Here is a 20,082-nt window from a genome sequence, read left to right on the forward strand (position 1 = left end):
TAAGTGAAAAAGTTAGAAACAAACTGAGATCCATAGCATGATACCATTATATAAATCATAAGAGCACATAATCAACACATATTCAACACATTAATACATATTTTATGAGAACAGAAACACAGGATCCACATCAAACCCATTAAAATGGTTGCATTTGAAGCTGGAAGATGATGGAAGTAAAGAACAGGGATTGAAGGCAATAGCACATATGTAGCAAAAGAGATGGGGTATATGGACCAAAGATAATATTGTGTTGTGAACCAAGGAGTATAACTCTACACTGTGAAATGGATATTGAAATGAAAACAAACTACTTTTAAATAATAAACAAAGTACACTTATGTAAACTTTAATAGTGCTGTTAACAAAGTGGGAGAACATACAGCACAGAGGACCACAGAACAGGTAGGAGGAGCATGGTGTAGAATACTTGTTCTCAACTGCGATGATTTTCCCCCAGAAGACATTAGACAATATCTGGGGCCATTTTCATTTTCATAACTGAGGGGGGGTGCTACTGGCACCTAGTGGGTGGAGGACAGAAATGCTGCTAAGTATCTGACAATTCCCAGGGCAGCCCCCACAACAAAGAATCATCTAGCTGAAAACGCCAATAGTGCTGAGATAAAGAAAACCATGTGTAGAACAACCAGAAAAAAATCCCTGAAATTATTGTGATATGTCAATAGATTTGACTTATAAATATTTGATTATTTGGGGGATTAAAATATAATCAACTACTCATCCTCTATGTTCTCTCTGCTGGGTTTAAGGAACTTCTTTCCAAACACCTGATACCTATTCTTCATGAATTTCAGTTCCTGTATCTACACACTGAAGATTACTGGCCCCTGATTCTCCTTACATTTAGAGTTTTTAGCGATTCCATGAACTTAAACAAAAAATCAAATCATAATTGGGGTTAGGAAGAATCAACAATCATTGTTTAATTCCATTAGTTCTATTTGGGTTATAAGCTAATCTTCAAACAAAGAAGAGTGCTGATGTCTCACATTTTGACAGTGGCTTTGGCTCATGCAATCATTCTAAGTTTGAATATTATTGAATAAATTAAGGGTACTGTAGAGTAATTCTATTCAGGATCTCCAATCTTGTACAATAATTCAATCTTTCAGTAGAACAGTGAAGAAGTGTCAACTTAATAAATATTAATGGCTAATCACACACATATATATTTTAGCCATTTCTTTTCATTATTTAGTGAACAGATAAAAAGTCCTAAATCACTATACCTCTAAAATTATAAATTTGATCTGATAAAGTCAAATTAGTTTAATGGTATGACTTATATCTCTCTAGTCTTTCTTTTTTTTTTCTTTTTTTCAATTTCTTGGGGCATGAAACCATCTCAAACCTATACCAATAATTCTGTCCATTCATGACAGATATTGACTGACCTTGTGTCTGACACAGAACTGGATATGTTCAACAGGGAGAAAATCCTACACCTCAATTTTAATACTCCATTTTATTCCCAGACCTTTATATGCTGTTATCAAAAGAGAGTTGGTTTTGGAGCCAAAGACCCCTAAAAGACTATGGGCAGGTTACTGAAATTGTCCAGGCTTTGGTCACTTCATTTGTAACAATGTTCTTAGAAAATTTAATTAAAAGGTGAAATTAAGCGCAACAAAGTAGGTAACACTCTTTAATTCCTTTTCGTTGTTCTATTCCTAAATTAAGCCCTATCAATATTAAAGTGAATGCTTTACCTTTTGGGTCAAGCCAAGATAAAACAATTAGGCAAGAAAGTATTCCATCACTTTTGCAAATAGTTCTATGGTGTATCCTCTTCAGATGCTCTTAAATCCCACACCAGCTAAACAGAATTCCTTATCTCTTTCGAAATCCCTAACATTAATTGTTTGAAATATTTGTTTTATGCTAACTAGGGGTTGCCCTTAGTTCTCCTTTTCTAGTTGATTTTCATGGGAATAAGTTTTATTTTCACAGATAAACTATAAGATCCTTGAGATTAGGAATCTCATATCTCTACATCCATCTAATATTTATCGGTCTATCTGTCTATCTATCTATCTATCTATCTATCTATCTATCTATCTATCTATCTACCTATCTATCTGTCTATCTATCTATATATCTATCTAGTTTTTTACAGGAAACATTGATTCAAACAGTGCCTTCTTAGAATGCAGGTAGTGGGAGGAGGCAATCAATATTTCTGAGGAACTGAATATTACTGCCACTAGTTTCACAGTCTTTTTTTCATGTATATATTAAATTCCAAATACTTAAAAATTAATGCACGTTTGGCCGGGCGCGGTGGCTCACGCCTGTAATCCCAGCACTTTGGGAGGCCGAGACGGGCGGATCACGAGGTCAGGAGATCGAGACCATCCTGGCTAACACGGTGAAACCCCGTCTCTACTAAAAAATACAATAAACTAGCCGGGCGAGGTGGCGGGCGCCTATAGTCCCAGCTACTCGGGAGGCTGAGGCAGGAGAATGGCGTGAACCCGGGAGGCGGAGCTTGCAGTGAGCTGAGATCCGGCCACTGCACTCCAGCCTGGGTGACAGAGCGAGACTCCGTCTCAAAAAAAAAAAAAAAAAAAAAAAAAAAAAAAAAAATTAAGGCACGTTAATATCCTCCAGTACGATCAAATTCAGTGATTCATGAAATGCAATCTTCTAGTTATTACCATGTTGAATCCTCACATAACCTCAAAGGGAATAAAAAATTAAAAATACAACAAAGCCCAGCGCTGCCCAATCAGTAAACCTGATATTAGTATCTATTTAGAGTTTTGTATTTAAAGAGACTAAATCATGGGCAATATATAAGGTTTTAGAAATTTGAAATTACGTTGTGTATCTGATGTCGTATTAAATTTATATTGAATAATCACTTTTGTTGTTTCATTTATCTAGCCAATGTAGAAATTTTTAGCAAGAAAAAAAGTCACGTTGAAAATATCAAGAAGGTTGTAGCTGTAGGCTGAGAAGGATAAATATATAAGATTGTCATTTGCTAAAAGGTACGAGTTTCAAGTATTCTCTCTTTACTTTCATTTTATATAGCCCTGGTCAATTTCACAGCCCCAACCAGTACTGAACAGGGAAATTGGAAAACTGCAGAATCGATTTGCAGAAGTGAAGTTCTATTTTCTTTTACACCTTCTTCATCAGAGTTGCTATCATTCTCATGTTGTGTGGTATTATTGAGAGTAGCCTGGGTATAGCTGATAATTGCTAAAAGTCATTCTCTTGAAATGAAAGCAGAAAAAAACAAGGAGCCTTCAATTTCTCATTTTCCAAATTTGATGCTTTCATAATCCTTCATCTTTGCTAGAATTTAAATGTAAAGACTTTTCTTCTTTCAAGCAACCATGATTATAGTGATTCTCTTTGCTTGTGATTCCTAGGTAAAAAAAAATATTAAAATAATAAAGCTCTAAGTGTCTAATTTGAACTAAATATAAGACCTTCAAATATTCTAGTTCAGTTTTTCAATTTCCATCCTTAATTGATTTTACTTTAAACTTTAAATATAGGAGAAAATTGCAATATAGTACTTAATACCTTAAGATGAAAACTGGTTTACTTTTGCTGCTCTTTCCAGATGTGCAGTAGATTCAGGAGGTTCTTACTAAAATTCAAATTAGAGCTGTTTGAAAGGAAAGCTGTAATCTTTGGCTATTTAGTATCAATCCTGAAAAGGAATCTCCCCAATATTCTTATGGATCATTGAGAAAGAATAGTTGTGGTACAACTGACTCAATTTTTCCAGATCCTGCTACTTATTCTGTGTTTTTCTAATATGTAATGCCATCTGCCCAGTAGAATGGAGTCCATTTACAGTGTCATATAAATGGCAACTTTGTACCTATAATTTTTTCCTATTTATTTTTAGATTGGCTTTTGTGCTTTGTATTCTGCTCCATCTCCAATTTATAAATCTTTGTGGGTCAAAGAATCAGAACACTGTCTTTTAACTAATCAAACAATATTGTCAAGTCTGTTTGTTACTAAGTTGAGAACTGAATTTTTTCTTAATTGGCCAAGTTTCTTAAGGCTTAAGTAGATAGATGGCTACAAAACAACAACGAAGCACAAACAAAACTCCTCAATTTTAAGAGATTTGAAAAGGTTGCCAGATAAAATACAGAACACCCAATTAAATTTGAATTTCAGATAAACAACAAATGATATTTTAGTTTAAATATGTCTCAAATAACGCATGCCCTGTATTTTTATTTGCAATATCGTCAGATGTTGTCAAACCCCAAGGATTAATGCCAGTTTTTTCCTCGATACTATCCATATTGTCATAAAATGTTACCATTTTAATAAATTAGAAAGCAACACCATAAAAATGAAAAAGTAAAGTTATGAGTAACAAAAATTAAGTCAATTTCATCCATCCAGAAATGTGCACACAGGAAATTCACAAAGAGGAAATTATAAGTCCATATGGATATGCATAAACCCTAGTCATGAGGAAACACCACCACTTCCTGTTAACTTGCATGGGATTACAGTATTTTGAGTTCTAAATTTCTCAGCAGACCTAAGGGACGGAACTGAATTGTTTTTCATAATTCTTTCTTTTTCTCAATCACAATTTAAATTCCAAGATCCTTTCTTTATCAAGAAGTTCAACTGTTTGATCTTTTCATTGCTAGAAAAGTTATGCACACGGGCTAACTATACGTCTACTGAAATTCTTCCCATTCGCTAATACTTCCTTACATTTTAACATTCTAAAAATAGCATTCCCAATGGTAGCTCATTTGCATCTTACATTTATTTTTAAAATATTAAACATCTATAATGTGCCAGGCACCCCGTTAGATGTTAGAAACACAAGATGAGTAAATAAAAATTCGTCAACAGTAAAATTTTGATTTTCTTTCCAAAGGGTTGCAGCCTATGAAGTCGATGGAATACGGATTACTATTACTTCACGTTACAGGTGAAGGATCTAAGTGCTCAGGAGTTGAAAGGTCTTATGTCAGTTCTCACATATAGTAACTAAAGAGCCAGGGCTTCAGTAATCATCCCTGGCTCCGGGCTCAGGGCACTCCGGTATTTTTTCAAAGGAAATCCCGGAATACTTAGTATTGTATCCCCTCCATTTCCCAAGAGCAAAAAGTAAAGCATCTTGGATCCCTCCATAATGTTTACGTGCGGAACAGGTGTTCTCTGGATGTGCTAGAAAACCAAGGCACCAGTGGGAGTTAGAGATCCTAAGCAGCCGCTGTAACCAGACCAAGTTAATCTGTGGAAACCAGAGCACCCGGCCAAGGCGATGCTATTTCAATTGGGTGTCATAGGTGACTCATTAGAGACGCCTTGCTTTTGGGCCTTCTGATATTTTTCTTCAGGGTGGGACGTCAGATTTCCTTTGCATTTTTGGACAACAGCCCTCCTGTCCATTTCCAAATTTTTCTGGTTTTACAGCTCTCACGCAGAGCTTGATTTCATACCGGAAGATAGTCACTGGCAGGAAGTTTACAGAAGAAGAAAAAGGTAAAAAAATGTGCCGGGGGCCAGGAGAGAGGCCTAAAATGGGGGAAATTCGCACTTGAAGAGCTTTCCCTACCCCAGCCCCTCAGAATGACAGTTCTCCTCCGCCAGAAGACTACCTCTCCCGGCAGGCACTGCGCGCTCGACGGCCACAGGCTGGCCAGCTCCCTGCTCTCCACCTCCGCCCGAATCAGCCAATAGAAATTCCCGGCTTGGGCCTCCGCCCGACCCGGACCACGCGGGAGCCGGGGCAACCAAACTACATTTCCCGACACGCATGTGCTCGCGTCGCGGCCAATCAGCGCCAGGAATTTGGTGGCTAGGGGCGGAGCCAGATGCACAGGACATCCCATTGGCCAGGGGAAGCTTAGAAGAGCCGGAACCCGGGAGCTAGAGAAGCGAAATGACATTTCCTTTTTAAATAGCTGGAGCCGGGGCCCCATCGAGAAATGGCCGCGTCGGCAGGTGGGTCGTGTGGTGGCCAGGGCGGCGTGGAGGGAGGTGAGGGGGAAGGTGGGCCGGGGCCGGCCACAGGCAGTGGGATGAGGTCTTAGCGGTGCGGAGCTAGAGGGAAGGATGAGGCGGTGGAGGGGAATGAGGGGAGGGAGGATGAATGGTGCGGAGGGCGGTGGGCGGTCCAGCGGGACTGGGATGGGGAGGCTGGGTACCCGCCGGCGCTGCGCCCCAGGAGGCAGCGGGAGGCGGCTTGAGGGGGCACCGTCGGCCGCCGTTGGTCGAGCTTCCCTCGTGAGGCTCTGCCCTCGGCTCTCGGCGGAGTCCGCGCAGACGCCTCGCCTGGGCTGCGAGCGCGTTCCCTCCGCGAGCACGGGTGCCGGGCTCGCCGGGCTCCGCAGGAGCAGGCTGGCCTTTGAACTTGTTCCGCCGATCGCGCTCCGCCCTCTGTCTCCCAGATCCTAAACTCGCGGTCCCACGAGGTCATGCATATATCCACAGACATTTGTATATATTTGTAGGGGGAAAAAGCCTAGCAAGCAGACACACAAACAAAAAAAATCCCGCGACGCCGTAACTGGCTCGGCACTTCTTGTGGTTGTACGATTTTTCTCCTCCTAGATTTAAGTAAGTCTTCCCCAACACCGAATGGGATTCCATCTTCAGACCCAGCCAGCGATGCCATGGACCCCTTCCATGCTTGCAGTATTCTTAAGCAACTCAAAACAATGTACGATGAAGGACAGTTGACAGACATTGTAGTGGAAGTGGATCACGGGAAAACATTTTCCTGTCATAGAAACGTTCTTGCTGCAATCAGCCCTTACTTCAGGTATGATGATGGTAGGAACTTCTGTTGGTATCTGCACCAAGCTCCCTTTCCCCCTCAGTATTGTCCACTTGATGTTTATATTGAGATGCGATAATGAAATGAAACCAATGACTTTGTTTCTTGAGACTAGAAAACAGGTCCTCTCTTATTAAGACCTTCTTTTGACTTGAGGGATTCTTCTAGATTTCGGGTGATTGGTTTTTAAGTTAGTGGGCCTGTGTGTGTATGTTTGAGGTAAATGACCAGAAAATCTAGACTTGTGCTGGTCAGTATGGCAGCCAGTAGCCATGTGTGGTTGTTTAAACTTAAATTATAAATTAAATAAAATAAAACATTTAGTTCCCCAGGTACACTAAACACCTTTTGAGTGCTTGGTGGTCACCTGTAGCTAGTGGCTGCCATATTGGGCAGCACGGAGATACAACATTTTCATCATTGGCAATTTTATTGGACAGTGCTGACCTAGAATTTCTTTCAAAAAGTTATCCATAATGCATGTTTCTTTAGTGCATGGGACTCTTTTATAAAAGAGTTTAAAACATGTAGCATGTTCCTTCAAAAACAAATTACCACTCAATAGATTGTTTAAATGCTATGGGGGTCAAAGCAAGAATGAATATAGTTTCTATGTGCCTAAGGCCCCAAATTAATAATTTCCAAGATTTCTAGAAGTGCGTTAAACGAAGTTTTTATTTTTACTTATATTGTTTACTAAAAAACTTTTAAAAGTAAAATTTAAAAACTTGGGTCTGAAAAATAACTTCCTACTTTAAGATTCGTGGAAAAGGCAACTTTCTGCTTGGGGTTAACTTCTTTTGTGTCTAATGCTCACTTTAAGCCTTTCAGTATTCACAAGTGGTGCATAAATAATAGTCAAGTTATCAACCACACCCTGAATGTGATTTTTCCTTTTGAAGGTGCTTATGTTTATAGGGCACATAACTGTGTAATGTTCCAACAGTAGTTTCTGGTTCCTCTTTCTCAGAATACTGGGTTAAATATAGTCACTTCAGTCTGATGCTTCTGATGTAACCATTTAGACTTGCCTAGGGTAGGTCATTGGACTACTAAGTATTAATCATCGCAAGACAGTGAGCTGGAAAAAAAACAAAACAAAACAAAACAACTTCACATATGCAGAAGGTATGAAGTTTGGCCTGGTAATGGAAACTTCGGTGAGATTCACTTACCCAGATTATCTATTAGATATGGTTAGGTCATGTATTGCCTTATATAATCTTTATAATCCTATCTCTGCATAGTTGTTGTGCCATTTTACTTATGAAGAAGCTGAGGCTCCGTGAGATTACGTTTTAATAACCTGCCTAAATCATCTATCCAACAAGTAAATGGCAGAGGCTACATTTGATTCCAGAGCCAGGCTTCTTGGTCGCCATATGACTCTTAAGGAACAAGAGTGGGTACACTAGGTCCTTTTTAAAGTTTCCTTTAAAACATTTTTATTGTATATTGCATTTGAATAGTAAAAAAAAGCCAACAAAACAAAACAAAAAATACAAAGTAAAAATGTCTGTATCTTACTGAAATTTAATAATCTGGATTCTATCATTTAAATGTCATACTTATGTATGCTTACTAAGTGTTATACTTAATGTATGTATGACATTAAAATGATAGAATACTTATTAAGTATAATACTTAGTAAGCATACATAAGTATGACATATGTATACATATTAAGTATACTTATTAAGCACTGTACTTAATAAGTATACTTAGTAAGTTTACATAAGTATGACATTTTCACTTTGAAGTTTCATTTTTCATTTTTGAAGACCTAGAAAAAAATTTTACTTTAAAAGAGGTATGCTATGATAGATTCCTGATTTTCTTGATTCCTTAACATCTTAAATTCTTTAATTTTATTAAGTTAATTTTAAAAAGGAGTAAAAAATACTTGAGAAATTTTCTGCGGTACGATATGTGCATTGAAATAAAGATATTTGGCTGGAAAACTCATGGATTAGAATTTGATCTCTTGCTAGAGGTTTTTGTACCGAAGTTTCTTGGTACCAGCGCTGCTTCCTGTGTGGGATGTAGAAAGTCATACTTAATGTTTCTATGTCTTGCATCACTAGAGGAAGAATTAGAATAGCTGGAAATCTGGAATGGCTGTTTCATGATACCAGTAACTCATCAGAACTGAAATTTGTATGATCATTAGAAATTTTTTGCTACTCTGGATTTTGTGTAAGGAAGTGCCCTGGCTTCATTTATGTTGAGTTTACATGAAGAACTTACTCTAGAGCAGAGGAAAACTCATGAAGTGTCAGACCACTCCTGTGTGTAAGACGAGCCTATTCAAGTCAACAGTAGTTCCCATGATAAAGGGATATGTGGTATATCCTCCTTTGGGAGTTCATCTCTCCCTAACACAGGGCTTTATTTTTCTTTTTAATTGGTAGCTGTATAGGTGAGTCTTGCAGCACCTGAATTGAAAACCAGCACATACATAGGAACATCTAGTTTTTAGTCATCAAAAAAGCCTGTGTGATACTAAATTAAAAGGTACATTGTAGAAGTAAAACCAGGACTCGAAGATGATTAACCTGGGCAGCAAGTTGAATCCTTGTACCTCCAGTGTTTCTCATACTGCATTTTAAAATAAATTCCGTGAATTTGAGACATATTTTTTAAGTGACTGGAAATCTTTGCAATTCATTTTTTATAACATCACAAAAATTAAATAGGATGGGTCTGGATCATCTAGAATGAAACTTTAAAGGAGGGAAAATAAAGGCAAATGATGTTTGCAAGTGACTAATACTTAAAGAGCCAGGCTGTGTAATGTTTCAGTCAAGAAAATCCCGTAAATGCAATAATATTTTAATAATAGAAAAAACCAACTTGGTCTCAAAGGTAAAAGTTTGGGGTTTTAAAAACCATTATCTTCAAATAATCGGTTAACTATTAAACTCTGTTTAAAAGAGGCATTATATATTGACTCTACCATAATCTTTATTTATGTCTAGATTTAGATAGGTAAAATACGGTATCTTTGAGAAAATGAAGTATTTCCTTTTAAGCAAATGTTCTCAAAATTTCCAAGGGTAAGTGAAGTGATTATTATATTACTTATAATGGTTAAGGAAGCATTCAAAAGATAACAGTTTTAAAAAAGAGTAGGTGGAGAATATGTACTTTTAAAGAACTTCTTGCTTTTTTAAGATGAACATTTTAAAGATATATTTTGGATACAAGTTGCCTTGTAATTTTCACCAGGACACGAAAAGTTTTATTAGGTTGTTTCTTTGTATACTAATGTATCATGATGATACCTTTATAGGTTTTTTTTTTTTTTTTTTTTTTGAGATGGAGTCTCATTCTGTCTTCCAGGCTGGCACTCAGCTCACCGCAACCTCCGCCTGCCTCCTGAGTAGCTGGGATTACAGTGTGTGCCACCACGCCTGGCTAATTTTTTAGTTTAGTAGAGATGGGGTTTCATCACCTTGGCCGGGCAGGTTTTGAACTCCTGACCTCTTGTGATCCACCCACCTGGGCCCCCTGAAGTACTGGGATTACAGGCGTGAGCCACCATACCGGGCCAGTATTCTTAAGCTTTCTGACTGGCATGGCACAATTTAAGATCTGATGTCCCTAAGGCAACTCTGGATAGGGGCTTCTAGGAAAATAAAGTGAACTGGAATATGTGTGTCACCTTTTGATTTGCATTTACTTAGGTGACTCTCCTTTTTTCATAGTTGGCACAAAGCGGGCTAGCCCTGAGAGTACGGGTTTTGAGGTTAGCCAGACTAAATCTTTCTGATACATTATCAATTTTTACTCCTATTCAGAATATCAGGGACTATTTTAGGAAATATTCAGTTTCAAAAGGTTATCTTTGTGGTAACTTTGTACTTTTAAAATCTTGCCACAATAATTTTGATTTATAGCACACATGTAATATTAACCACTCTTTCCTTCTTAGATCCATGTTCACTAGCGGCCTTACAGAAAGTACTCAAAAAGAAGTTCGAATAGTCGGTGTTGAAGCTGAATCGATGGATTTAGTGTTGAACTATGCCTATACCTCCAGAGTTATTCTCACAGAGGCCAATGTTCAAGCCTTGTTCACTGCAGCTAGCATCTTCCAGATTCCTTCCATCCAAGACCAATGTGCTCAGTATATGATCAGTCATTTGGACCCACAGAATTCTATTGGGGTCTTTATCTTTGCTGATCATTATGGTCATCAGGAACTCGGAGATCGATCAAAAGAATACATCCGTAAAAAGTTTCTGTGTGTCACCAAAGAACAAGAGTTTCTCCAGTTGACAAAAGACCAGCTGATAAGTATATTAGACAGTGATGATTTAAATGTAGACCGAGAAGAGCATGTTTATGAAAGCATTATAAGGTGGTTTGAACATGAACAAAATGAACGAGAAGTGCACCTTCCAGAAATTTTTGCTAAATGCATACGTTTTCCTCTGATGGAAGATACCTTCATAGAGAAAATTCCACCTCAGTTTGCACAGGCTGTAGCCAAAAGCTGTGTAGAAAAGGGACCATCCAACACCAATGGTTGTACACAGAGGCTTGGAATGACTGCTTCTGAAATGATCATATGTTTTGATGCTGCCCACAAACACTCAGGAAAGAAGCAAACAGTGCCTTGTCTAGATATAGTCACAGGAAAGGTGTTTAAACTATGCAAACCACCAAATGACCTGAGAGAAGTTGGGATTCTTGTATCACCAGATAATGACATTTACATTGCAGGAGGGTACAGGCCAAGCAGCAGTGAGGTCTCCATCGACCATAAGGCAGAAAATGATTTCTGGATGTATGATCATTCCACCAACAGATGGCTATCCAAACCATCCTTGCTTCGAGCTAGAATAGGCTGCAAACTTGTCTACTGCTGTGGTAAAATGTATGCAATCGGAGGTCGTGTTTATGAAGGTGATGGGAGAAACTCACTAAAATCTGTTGAGTGCTACGACAGTAGAGAGAATTGCTGGACGACTGTTTGCGCAATGCCAGTTGCAATGGAATTTCATAATGCTGTGGAGTACAAAGAGAAGATCTATGTTTTACAGGGTAGGTGCCTGAGTGATTCAGTTTTTCATGGAAGGGTAACACATCAAGCGGTGGTTTACTTAATTATACTGAAACAGTTGTGTTCCTGTTAATTGAGGAATACCTCCAGCTTCCTTATCAAACTATTGGAACAGTCTGTTCTGTAAAGAGCTATAAAGAAAATAAACTCTTGAATTTATAAAAGGCAGGTATTGTTAAGTTACTAAAATAATCCTATACTTTTTAATGATTTTGTGTCTTGATATCATGTAGAATAACTATTTTTGAAAACATTCTTTAATAAATAGTAGTTCGGCAGTTTGGGATAACTATTTCAGAGTACTTTGTAGGACTTGAAATAAATAGCAAGGTTGTTACATGGCTGTTTTTGCTCTTGAGTTACATTGAGATGTAGCAACTGGTGTTGATGGAATTTACTGGATTAGTTTGAAAGAGAAAAAGGAACAAAGCATTAATTAAGTTATACTATTTAGTTACCAAAGAGTTTTATATAAGCCTTATTATTGCAAAAGTTATGAAACTTAATTACAAAGAGTTTGGAAGTATAGTCTTTAAGTTTCACCTTCACTGCTGTTTATGTTGCCTTTCATAATACATTTTCAATTGTTTTCACCGGAAAACTTTGAGATGTCACTTTTTTTTGGTTTGCCATTTTAAGTGGGACTGTCTGATATATGTAGTGTTTTTTGTTTGTTTGTTTGTTTTTTTAACTGTTAAGGACTACTTGGACAAAAATACAGTAGAGGTAGAGTGACTGAGTCAGAGTAAATAAGACATTTGATTCAAGGCTCTGATTTGTGATAACTAGTATTTTCCTTTTATTTGGTTTCTTACATATTTTAGTTGCTTGAATGTTTAATGCAGTGTAGATAATAGCAACATCCTTATTCTTCATATGTGTCCTTCAATTGATGTTTTTCTCACACTACTACTTAAGGAAAAGGAGCAGCTTCTATGAAGATATACAGTCATGTGCCATGTAATGTTTTGGTCTGTGATGGATCACATACACAATGGTGGTCCTATAAGATTATGATAGCATAATTTTACTGTACTTGTTCCATGTTTAGATACGTTTAGATACAAAAAATGCTTCCCATTGTGTTATAGTTGCCTAGAGTACTCAGTACAGTCACATGCTGTACAGTTTTGTAGCCTAGGAGCAATAGGCTACAGTGTAGCCTAGGTGTGTGGTAAGCTCCCATCTAGGTTTGTGTAAGTATGCTCTGTGAAGTTCTTTGCACAAGGACAAGTATCACTTAACCATGCATTTCTCAGAATATGTCCCTGTCATTAATTGATGCATGACTGCCCTTATCCCATTGTTTTCTTTCTTTCTTCTTTCCCCTTCCCCTTCCCTTCTTTTCTTTCATTTCTTTCTTTCTGTTTTGTTTTGAGACAGGGTCTCACTCTGACACCCAGGCTGGTGTGCAGTGGCATGATCTTGGCTGACTGCAACTTCGGCCTCCTGGGTTCACATGATTCTCCCACCTCAGTCTCAGGCACCCGCCACCATGCCCGGCTAATTTTTGAGTTTTTGGTAGGGACGGGGTTTCACTATGTTGACCAGGCTGGTCTTGAACTCCTGACCTCCAGTGATCCACCCACCTTGGCCTCCCACCATTGTTTTCTTTTAAAAATTGTGTTCCTTGCTCTAATCCTTTATTTAACTAAAAATTTCCTAGTAATGTCCGAGCCCATTTGTTTAAGTTCAGTGTCAAGTTAATTCCTCAGAAGGAGTTGTAGTCTCTGGTTCATTATTTTAGTTAAATAGAAGCACCGGGCATGATTTGGGTTTGCTGTCTTGCAGAAAAATGGAATATAGGAATGGATGTATAATCTGTCCAGTATAGTTGGATAGGTTATGTCATCCAGTATGATGAAGCTGTGTATGTGTGTATTTTGGTCTTACTGCCTAACTGTTAGTTGATAGAGGTAGAATTAGATTCCTATTTGGAATGTAAAGGTTGTATATTAATGCAAATACTAAAGCAAACTAGCAATGAATTAATAGAATTTCAGGGCTGGAATTAACATCATTTAATTTGAGGTTATATTTTACATAAGAGGATTCTGAAGCCCTAAGGGTTTCTTAATTGCATATTATTAGCTTTAACTTATTAAAGAGTACTTTAGATTTTAAAATTCAACTTCTTTGGTTTGTCGTCTTTACTTTCTTATCTATAAGAAATTTATAGAGAAGTAGCACACATTACAAAGTTTAAATTTCCTACCTTCTTTATCAAGAATCCTGTTACAAGTTAGGCAATAAGGGCAGATGATGTGCAAGCAAATCTGGGAGCTTAACAAGCTATTTTAAGTCAGTTGAAGGCAAAGCATCACTGTTATGAAGTAGGTAGTTGAATTTGTAGATAAGAGTAACCCTAGTTCAAAACAGTTTTCAAGGGGAAGCTCAATTTAGAATCTGGTATTTCTAATCTAAACAAAGCCTCTTTACGTAAATAAACCTGACATGCATAGTCAGAAGCTTATGTTGTACTATCTGTGGCTATTGAAGTATCATTTAATCTGTTCATAAAGGGTTCAGATTTTTATTACAAAGATTTTATACAGATGCTATAATTAGCAAAACTCTTGTAAATCTTCACTACTTTAATTCTTTCAGACATTTTCATATTGGCAGTCTGACTCAGCATACCTTTTTATTGTCAAATCAAAATAGAAACTGACTCAGAGTCAACATCACAAACCATGTATGTGTTTTCTATCTTATTAAAGGCATGTTTTCTCCTGCTGAATATTTGTCTTTGCATTATAGCAACATTCAGGTAAGCACATCAGTGACCCATAAGCATAAATCTGTATAATTCCATCTGCTGTCTTCTAATGAAATAGCATATACATTTATCATGGCATATTTATGGTGATGTTGTATGTATGCATTTTGGTCTTACCGGCTGAACACTACTAATAATGCTTTTTTAGAGTTAGAGTGAAATGAGTTTTCTATAAACACACAAATTGGATAGAGCAAATAGAATAATTTTTTTTTTTTTTTTTTTTTTGAGCTGGAGTCTCACATTGTTACCCAGCCTGGAGTACAGTGGCGTGATCTTGGCTCACTGCATCCTTCACCTCCCAGGTTCAAGCGATTCTCCTGCCTTAGCCTCTTGAGTAGCTGGAATTACAGGTGCCTGCCACCGCACCTGGCTAATTTTTGTATTTTTAATGAAGGTGGGGTTTCATCATGTTGGCCAGGCTGGTCTCTGAACTCCTCACCTCAAGTGATTCACCTGTCTGAGCCTCCCAAAGTGCTGGGATTACAGGCATGAGCCATGGTGCCCAGCCAGAATCAAGCTCTTAACAATTCTACGATCAAACCCAAGTAACTCCTTATACCTTCCCAATACAAACCTCCCAATTCAGGTTGATTATAATATTATCGGTTATATTGTGTCATGGAATGACAAAGTTTTAAGGTACTTCGTAACCCATATGAATGTATCTCCAGAGATTATAAAGAAAATGTTTTAGAAAGTGAAATATATAGAAAATTATGCCCTTTAATCTTTAGAGGTTGTAGTTACAACATATAACCAAAAACCAAACATAAAAATATACATATTCTTGTGTTCTTTTTTTAGGAGAATTTTTCCTCTTCTATGAGCCTCAAAAAGACTACTGGGGTTTCCTGACCCCCATGACTGTGCCTAGAATCCAGGGCTTAGCAGCTGTATACAAGGACTCTATCTACTACGTAGCTGGAACCTGTGGAAATCATCAACGTATGTTTACTGTAGAAGCCTATGATATTGAGCTAAATAAATGGACTCGTAAGAAAGACTTTCCATGTGATCAGTCCATAAATCCATACCTTAAACTGGTACTTTTCCAGAACAAACTCCATTTATTTGTTCGAGCTACTCAAGTGACTGTCGAAGAACACGTCTTCAGAACCAGCAGAAAAAATTCCCTTTACCAGTATGATGACATTGCTGACCAGTGGATGAAAGTGTATGAAACCCCAGATCGGCTCTGGGACCTTGGCCGGCATTTTGAATGTGCTGTTGCTAAACTGTATCCTCAGTGTCTTCAGAAAGTACTCTAAATGAGTAGCAGGCCTTAGTGCATCACTGGCATCTCATTCTTAGGAAACTTGTCTTTGATACAAAAGAGTGCTGACAGTATTTCAGAAAGCTGAGAGTTTTATATGTGGAAAATGGGTATGCTTAAAGATCGCAGGGTAGTGAGGGATTTTCCTTCATCCTTGTGACATTTCATTTCAGTAAGGAAAAGACAACGAAGTGCAATTATCAGCATTTTTTTTCCTGGCATAAAATCAATCATTTCATTTTATAATTTTGTGATAAATAGTAACTGAGGTACCAGAAGAATCAGGACAACTATGCACTCTTATAAGAGCATTTAGGGTATTATTGGGTAAAGACATCTAAACTCGTTTGATGTGACTTTTAATTTTAAATACGGGTAACAATCTGAGGCAATATCACTAGGACTTTAGCTGTGACCTCTCTAACACAGAGAAGCACTAACTTAGATCCTCATTCTGAATATTTATGTGTATCTATTTTTGTGTACTGTTTTCAAGTGTACTGAGATTTAAATATGTTCTGTTATTAGAGTAGATTGAAGGAAAAATTAGTCTCAGAAAGAGCTTTTAGTCTGATTGTTTCCATTTGCCATGTAACTTTAAGTTAAGCTAAAGTTTTAAAGTGGCAGTTTTCTGTCGATAACTTTTTCAAGTGCTAACACTGTCTCATTTGTGAAAATCTGGAAAAGTGCTCATATTCACAGGTGGCTGGTGCTAGTCTAACTTAATTCATGTGTATAACTAGATAGATTTAAATGGTCTGAGCCTATGCCTATCTTTCAAATTGGTGTGCATTTCATGGCCACAGTTCTTTACCTGTTGAACTCCTGTGATTTCACAAGATTGTCTACTTATGTGATAGGAAGATATGACCAGTTATTCATCTAACTGGACTCAATCTTAGAATAGTAGGAACATTATACCCAGTTTGCACTAACATGGGCCATTTGTAGCCCAACCGTCTCTTCCATCTACCTGTCCATTCAATATTGGTACAAGGAAAGGTAACTTATTTCTCTTCTGTACAGAGCATAATGTGAAGTTTTATACCTACTTTTAAAATTCTGCTTTCCAGAAACATAAAATTCCTGCAGTGGTCTAATTTAATTTCTTTTAAGTTTCATATTACAATTAAAACCTCATTTTTTTTTTTTTTCAATTTTTGCACTTAACAGTGATGAATACTTTTACATTGGAATCCTCCTTCTAGCTGAAGGTGATTGAAAAGGAAAAGAGTGAGTGAACAGTACCATAGCTTTCTAGATACTAAAGCATTTTTTGTATTTAACTGATGAATTTCTAACAATCAGTTAGGAATATTAACATGAAGGACAAACCAACTTATGTGTGTACCTAAGGCAGGCATTTGGATCAGTAACATATTTTACTAAGCCTAGCATAATTCATAAAGGGTATAAGCATAGGACAGATTCTGCCCTCAATCACAATATTTTTATTCACTTGAAAGCAAACTGGCATGGTTCGTATTTTAAAAATTTTGCACAACTTGTAATGTGATACTGTGAAACAAATGGAAAACATCGCCTCTTTGCATCACATACCTCGTTTTTCAGAAACTTTCCAAACTGCTTTACATAGACCTCTACAAGTAGGGAATGTTTTCTGAAGCAGAAGTTAAAACGGACAGCATTTCTAGAATTAACATTTTAAAATCTAGTCTTAGCTAGATACATGGTTTCTTCTCATCGGCGTTGATAGTATGTCTGTAATCTCTGTATAAACTTTGTCAATATTTTTACCTCCCCAGTTTTATCTTCTACTGTTTTGTTTTTGTTTTTTATTGTCATGCTGTTTTGGAGTTATTACTGTGCATTTTAAAAATCATTCTTTACAGTTTTGCATTGCTGAGAGAAAAAACAATTTTTTTTTTTGCAAGAGATGTTCATGTAATTTATTTTTGAAAGCTTTGTTGAATAAGATTTCCTGCCGCTTTTTGACAATCTTGTGTATTTAGAAAAATGCATTACTTGAAAACATGACATAGAACGTTGAGTTAGCAATTTACATGTGCTGTATGTTATATAAGAGAATGACATACTGTGGCTAATTCAACAGTAGATTTATTCTCTTTGTCGGCACAACAGTTGATCTTTTGGCTATAACAATTTATATTGAGGGTACGATCTAAGTTAAGTGTGTCAAAAGCAAGGCTTAGGATTTGTTATGGGAGTAGACTATATATTGAATTTTGTATGAAGAACTATTTGTTTAAATTATATAGCTGGGATATTTTGCCACTTTTAAAATGGATTCAGAAGAGGTCCTAGGAAACTAAGATTAGTGACATGTGTGGGTTTATGTTTAGATATTTAAGGTGCATTTTCATAGTGTGATAAGACTTTAAGTAAAAGGCACAATGGGTACTACAGAATTAAAATGTAGGTCTAACATATGCCAGTTCCACTTTAACTTTGTTTTTGCATTTGAAGAATGTATGTAGCACTTTCCTATATATTTTTTACACATTGAAAACTGGACTTGGTATAACTATGTTATAGGAAAGTAGAAATTGTATTCTTTATTTTCCATCTTCGTTTTCTGTTCTACAAAGTTGATGCTTAAGCATCAAGCTGATTTCATTGGTCATGAGAACAAATGGATGTGATCATCAAGGAATCAGATTCCCTATGTAAAGCAGTTTAAAATGGAATTCAATGTTCAGTGCTCAGGTATGTAGTAAGTACTGTAGTCCTGTGGGGGCAAATGTGTAGATATTTTTAAACATTTTGCCATAATTGCACAATTTTTTGCATTTTTACCTGATGTCATTGTTTCTTATAATAAAACCTTTTCTGATTGAAAACTTCCAGTGTTGCAAAGTGATGTCTGACTAGTGAGTGTTGCAGAATTAAAATCTGGTAAAAAAATCATGAACTACCTTATGTCCTGATAGAATGGAATGAGATTTTAATCTATCGAATACCTGTTCTCTGGTAAAAAATGAACTAGTTAATATATATAATACTTTCTTAAATTCTAAAGCAAGCTCACTTACATTGGTAAATTCTTTGTTCTGTTTGTTCTGGCCTAAAATCTTGTTATGTTTGACTCTTTTGTGTTGGTCCACTTTGCATTACCATAAAGGAATACCTGAGAGTGAGGCCTCAAGAGGCTTTAGCTCATGGCAGAGGGTGAAGCGGGAGCAGGAAAGACAGGGGGCCAGAGAGAGTTGGGGAAGGTCCCTGTCTCTTTAACAACCAGATCTCACATGAGCTCGTTACCATGGGGAGGGTACCAAGCCATTGATGAAGGATCCACCCCCATGATCCAGATACCTTCCACTAGGCCCCACCTCCGACATTGGGGATCACATTTTGACATGAGATTTGGAGGGGACAAATACCCAAACTATATAATCTCTTACATATTTCATGTTTAATTCATCAGAAAGTCCTGTTGCTTCCTCCTTCATAATACACCTAGACTCAGACCACATACCATTTGCACCACTGTCACCCTAGTCTAAGCCAGTCTATCTTACCTGACTTAATGCAGTTTCCACTGACTGGTCTTCCTTCTATCACCCTTGATCCCTCATATGCTATTCTTTTCTCCACACAGTAGTCGGAGTGATCGTCTTAAAACACAAGTCAGATCATGTTTCTCTTCTGCTCAGATCCTTCCAATGGCTTCCCATCTCCCTTCATATGACAGCCAAATTCCACACTTACATGATCCATGCCTCCCAACCTCAATGCCATTCGTTTGGCTTGCTCTATTTTAGCCACACTGACCTTGCTGTTCCTTAGACCTGCTGAGTACCTCCACAGCGACTTTGCCCTTGCTATCTCTTGCCAGATAGATATTGACAACTCACTCACTTTCTTTTTTATTAAAACATCACCTTACTGGAGAGGCCTTCTCTGATCACATTTTGTAAGATGAGATCATCCAACCCTACCCCCATCATACCTCCTGCTTTATTTTTCTGCTTTATTTTCCGTGAGTGTCTTCCCCCATTGAAATGTACACTCCACAAAGGCAACAAGAAATGTATTTTAATTCACTGTTGCACTTTAGATTGATGCCTAGCACATAGTAGGCACTCAATAAATGTTTGTAGGAAGAAATGAATTTTCAGTAAAGTCTTGGAGCCTAAAGGATTATCAATTTTATTGGTCTTAAAAAAAAAA

The 20,082-nt window shown here is 37.3% G+C and overlaps 1 protein-coding gene and 1 long non-coding RNA gene across 4 annotated transcripts; one reads left to right on the top strand and one right to left on the bottom strand.

Annotated features, from left to right (window-relative positions):
• Window positions 1–2,956: 2,956 nt before the first annotated feature.
• LOC126948883 (uncharacterized) lies at window positions 2,957–5,598 on the bottom strand. Its single transcript, XR_007723564.1, has 3 exons — window positions 5,469–5,598; window positions 3,562–3,628; window positions 2,957–3,400 (listed from the first exon to the last, which is right to left on the bottom strand). It is a non-coding gene; the product is annotated as an uncharacterized LOC126948883 (long non-coding RNA).
• A 277-nt stretch (window positions 5,599–5,875) lies between these two features.
• On the top strand, window positions 5,876–18,752 carry KBTBD8 (kelch repeat and BTB domain containing 8). 3 transcript variants are annotated; one of them, XM_050781290.1, is made up of 4 exons: window positions 5,876–5,973; window positions 6,583–6,793; window positions 10,742–11,856; window positions 15,462–18,752. In XM_050781290.1, the coding sequence occupies exons 1-4, from the start codon at window positions 5,958–5,960 to the stop codon at window positions 15,923–15,925; spliced, it is 1,806 nt and encodes a 601-aa protein (XP_050637247.1). In that variant the 5' UTR covers window positions 5,876–5,957; the 3' UTR covers window positions 15,926–18,752. The 3 variants fall into 3 exon arrangements, with proteins under 3 accessions (XP_050637247.1, XP_050637249.1, XP_050637248.1); XM_050781292.1 differs by lacking the exon at window positions 6,583–6,793 and having other exon boundaries at window positions 5,902–5,973; XM_050781291.1 differs by lacking the exons at window positions 5,876–5,973; window positions 6,583–6,793 and adding an exon at window positions 6,803–8,210.
• The last annotated feature ends 1,330 nt before the right edge of the window (window positions 18,753–20,082 follow it).

Source organism: Macaca thibetana, chromosome 2 (genome assembly GCF_024542745.1).
Source record: "Macaca thibetana thibetana isolate TM-01 chromosome 2, ASM2454274v1, whole genome shotgun sequence".
Lineage (NCBI taxonomy): Eukaryota > Metazoa > Chordata > Mammalia > Primates > Cercopithecidae > Macaca > Macaca thibetana.

What these genes read in the sequence shown, in the direction of transcription:
- KBTBD8 (XM_050781290.1), top strand. An exon ending in GCAATCAGCCCTTACTTCAG is followed by an intron (nt 6,794 to 10,741) that starts GTATGATGATGG and finishes TTTCCTTCTTAG; the next exon opens with ATCCATGTTCACTAGCGGCC. An exon ending in GAAGATCTATGTTTTACAGG is followed by an intron (nt 11,857 to 15,461) that starts GTAGGTGCCTGA and finishes TTCTTTTTTTAG; the next exon opens with GAGAATTTTTCCTCTTCTAT.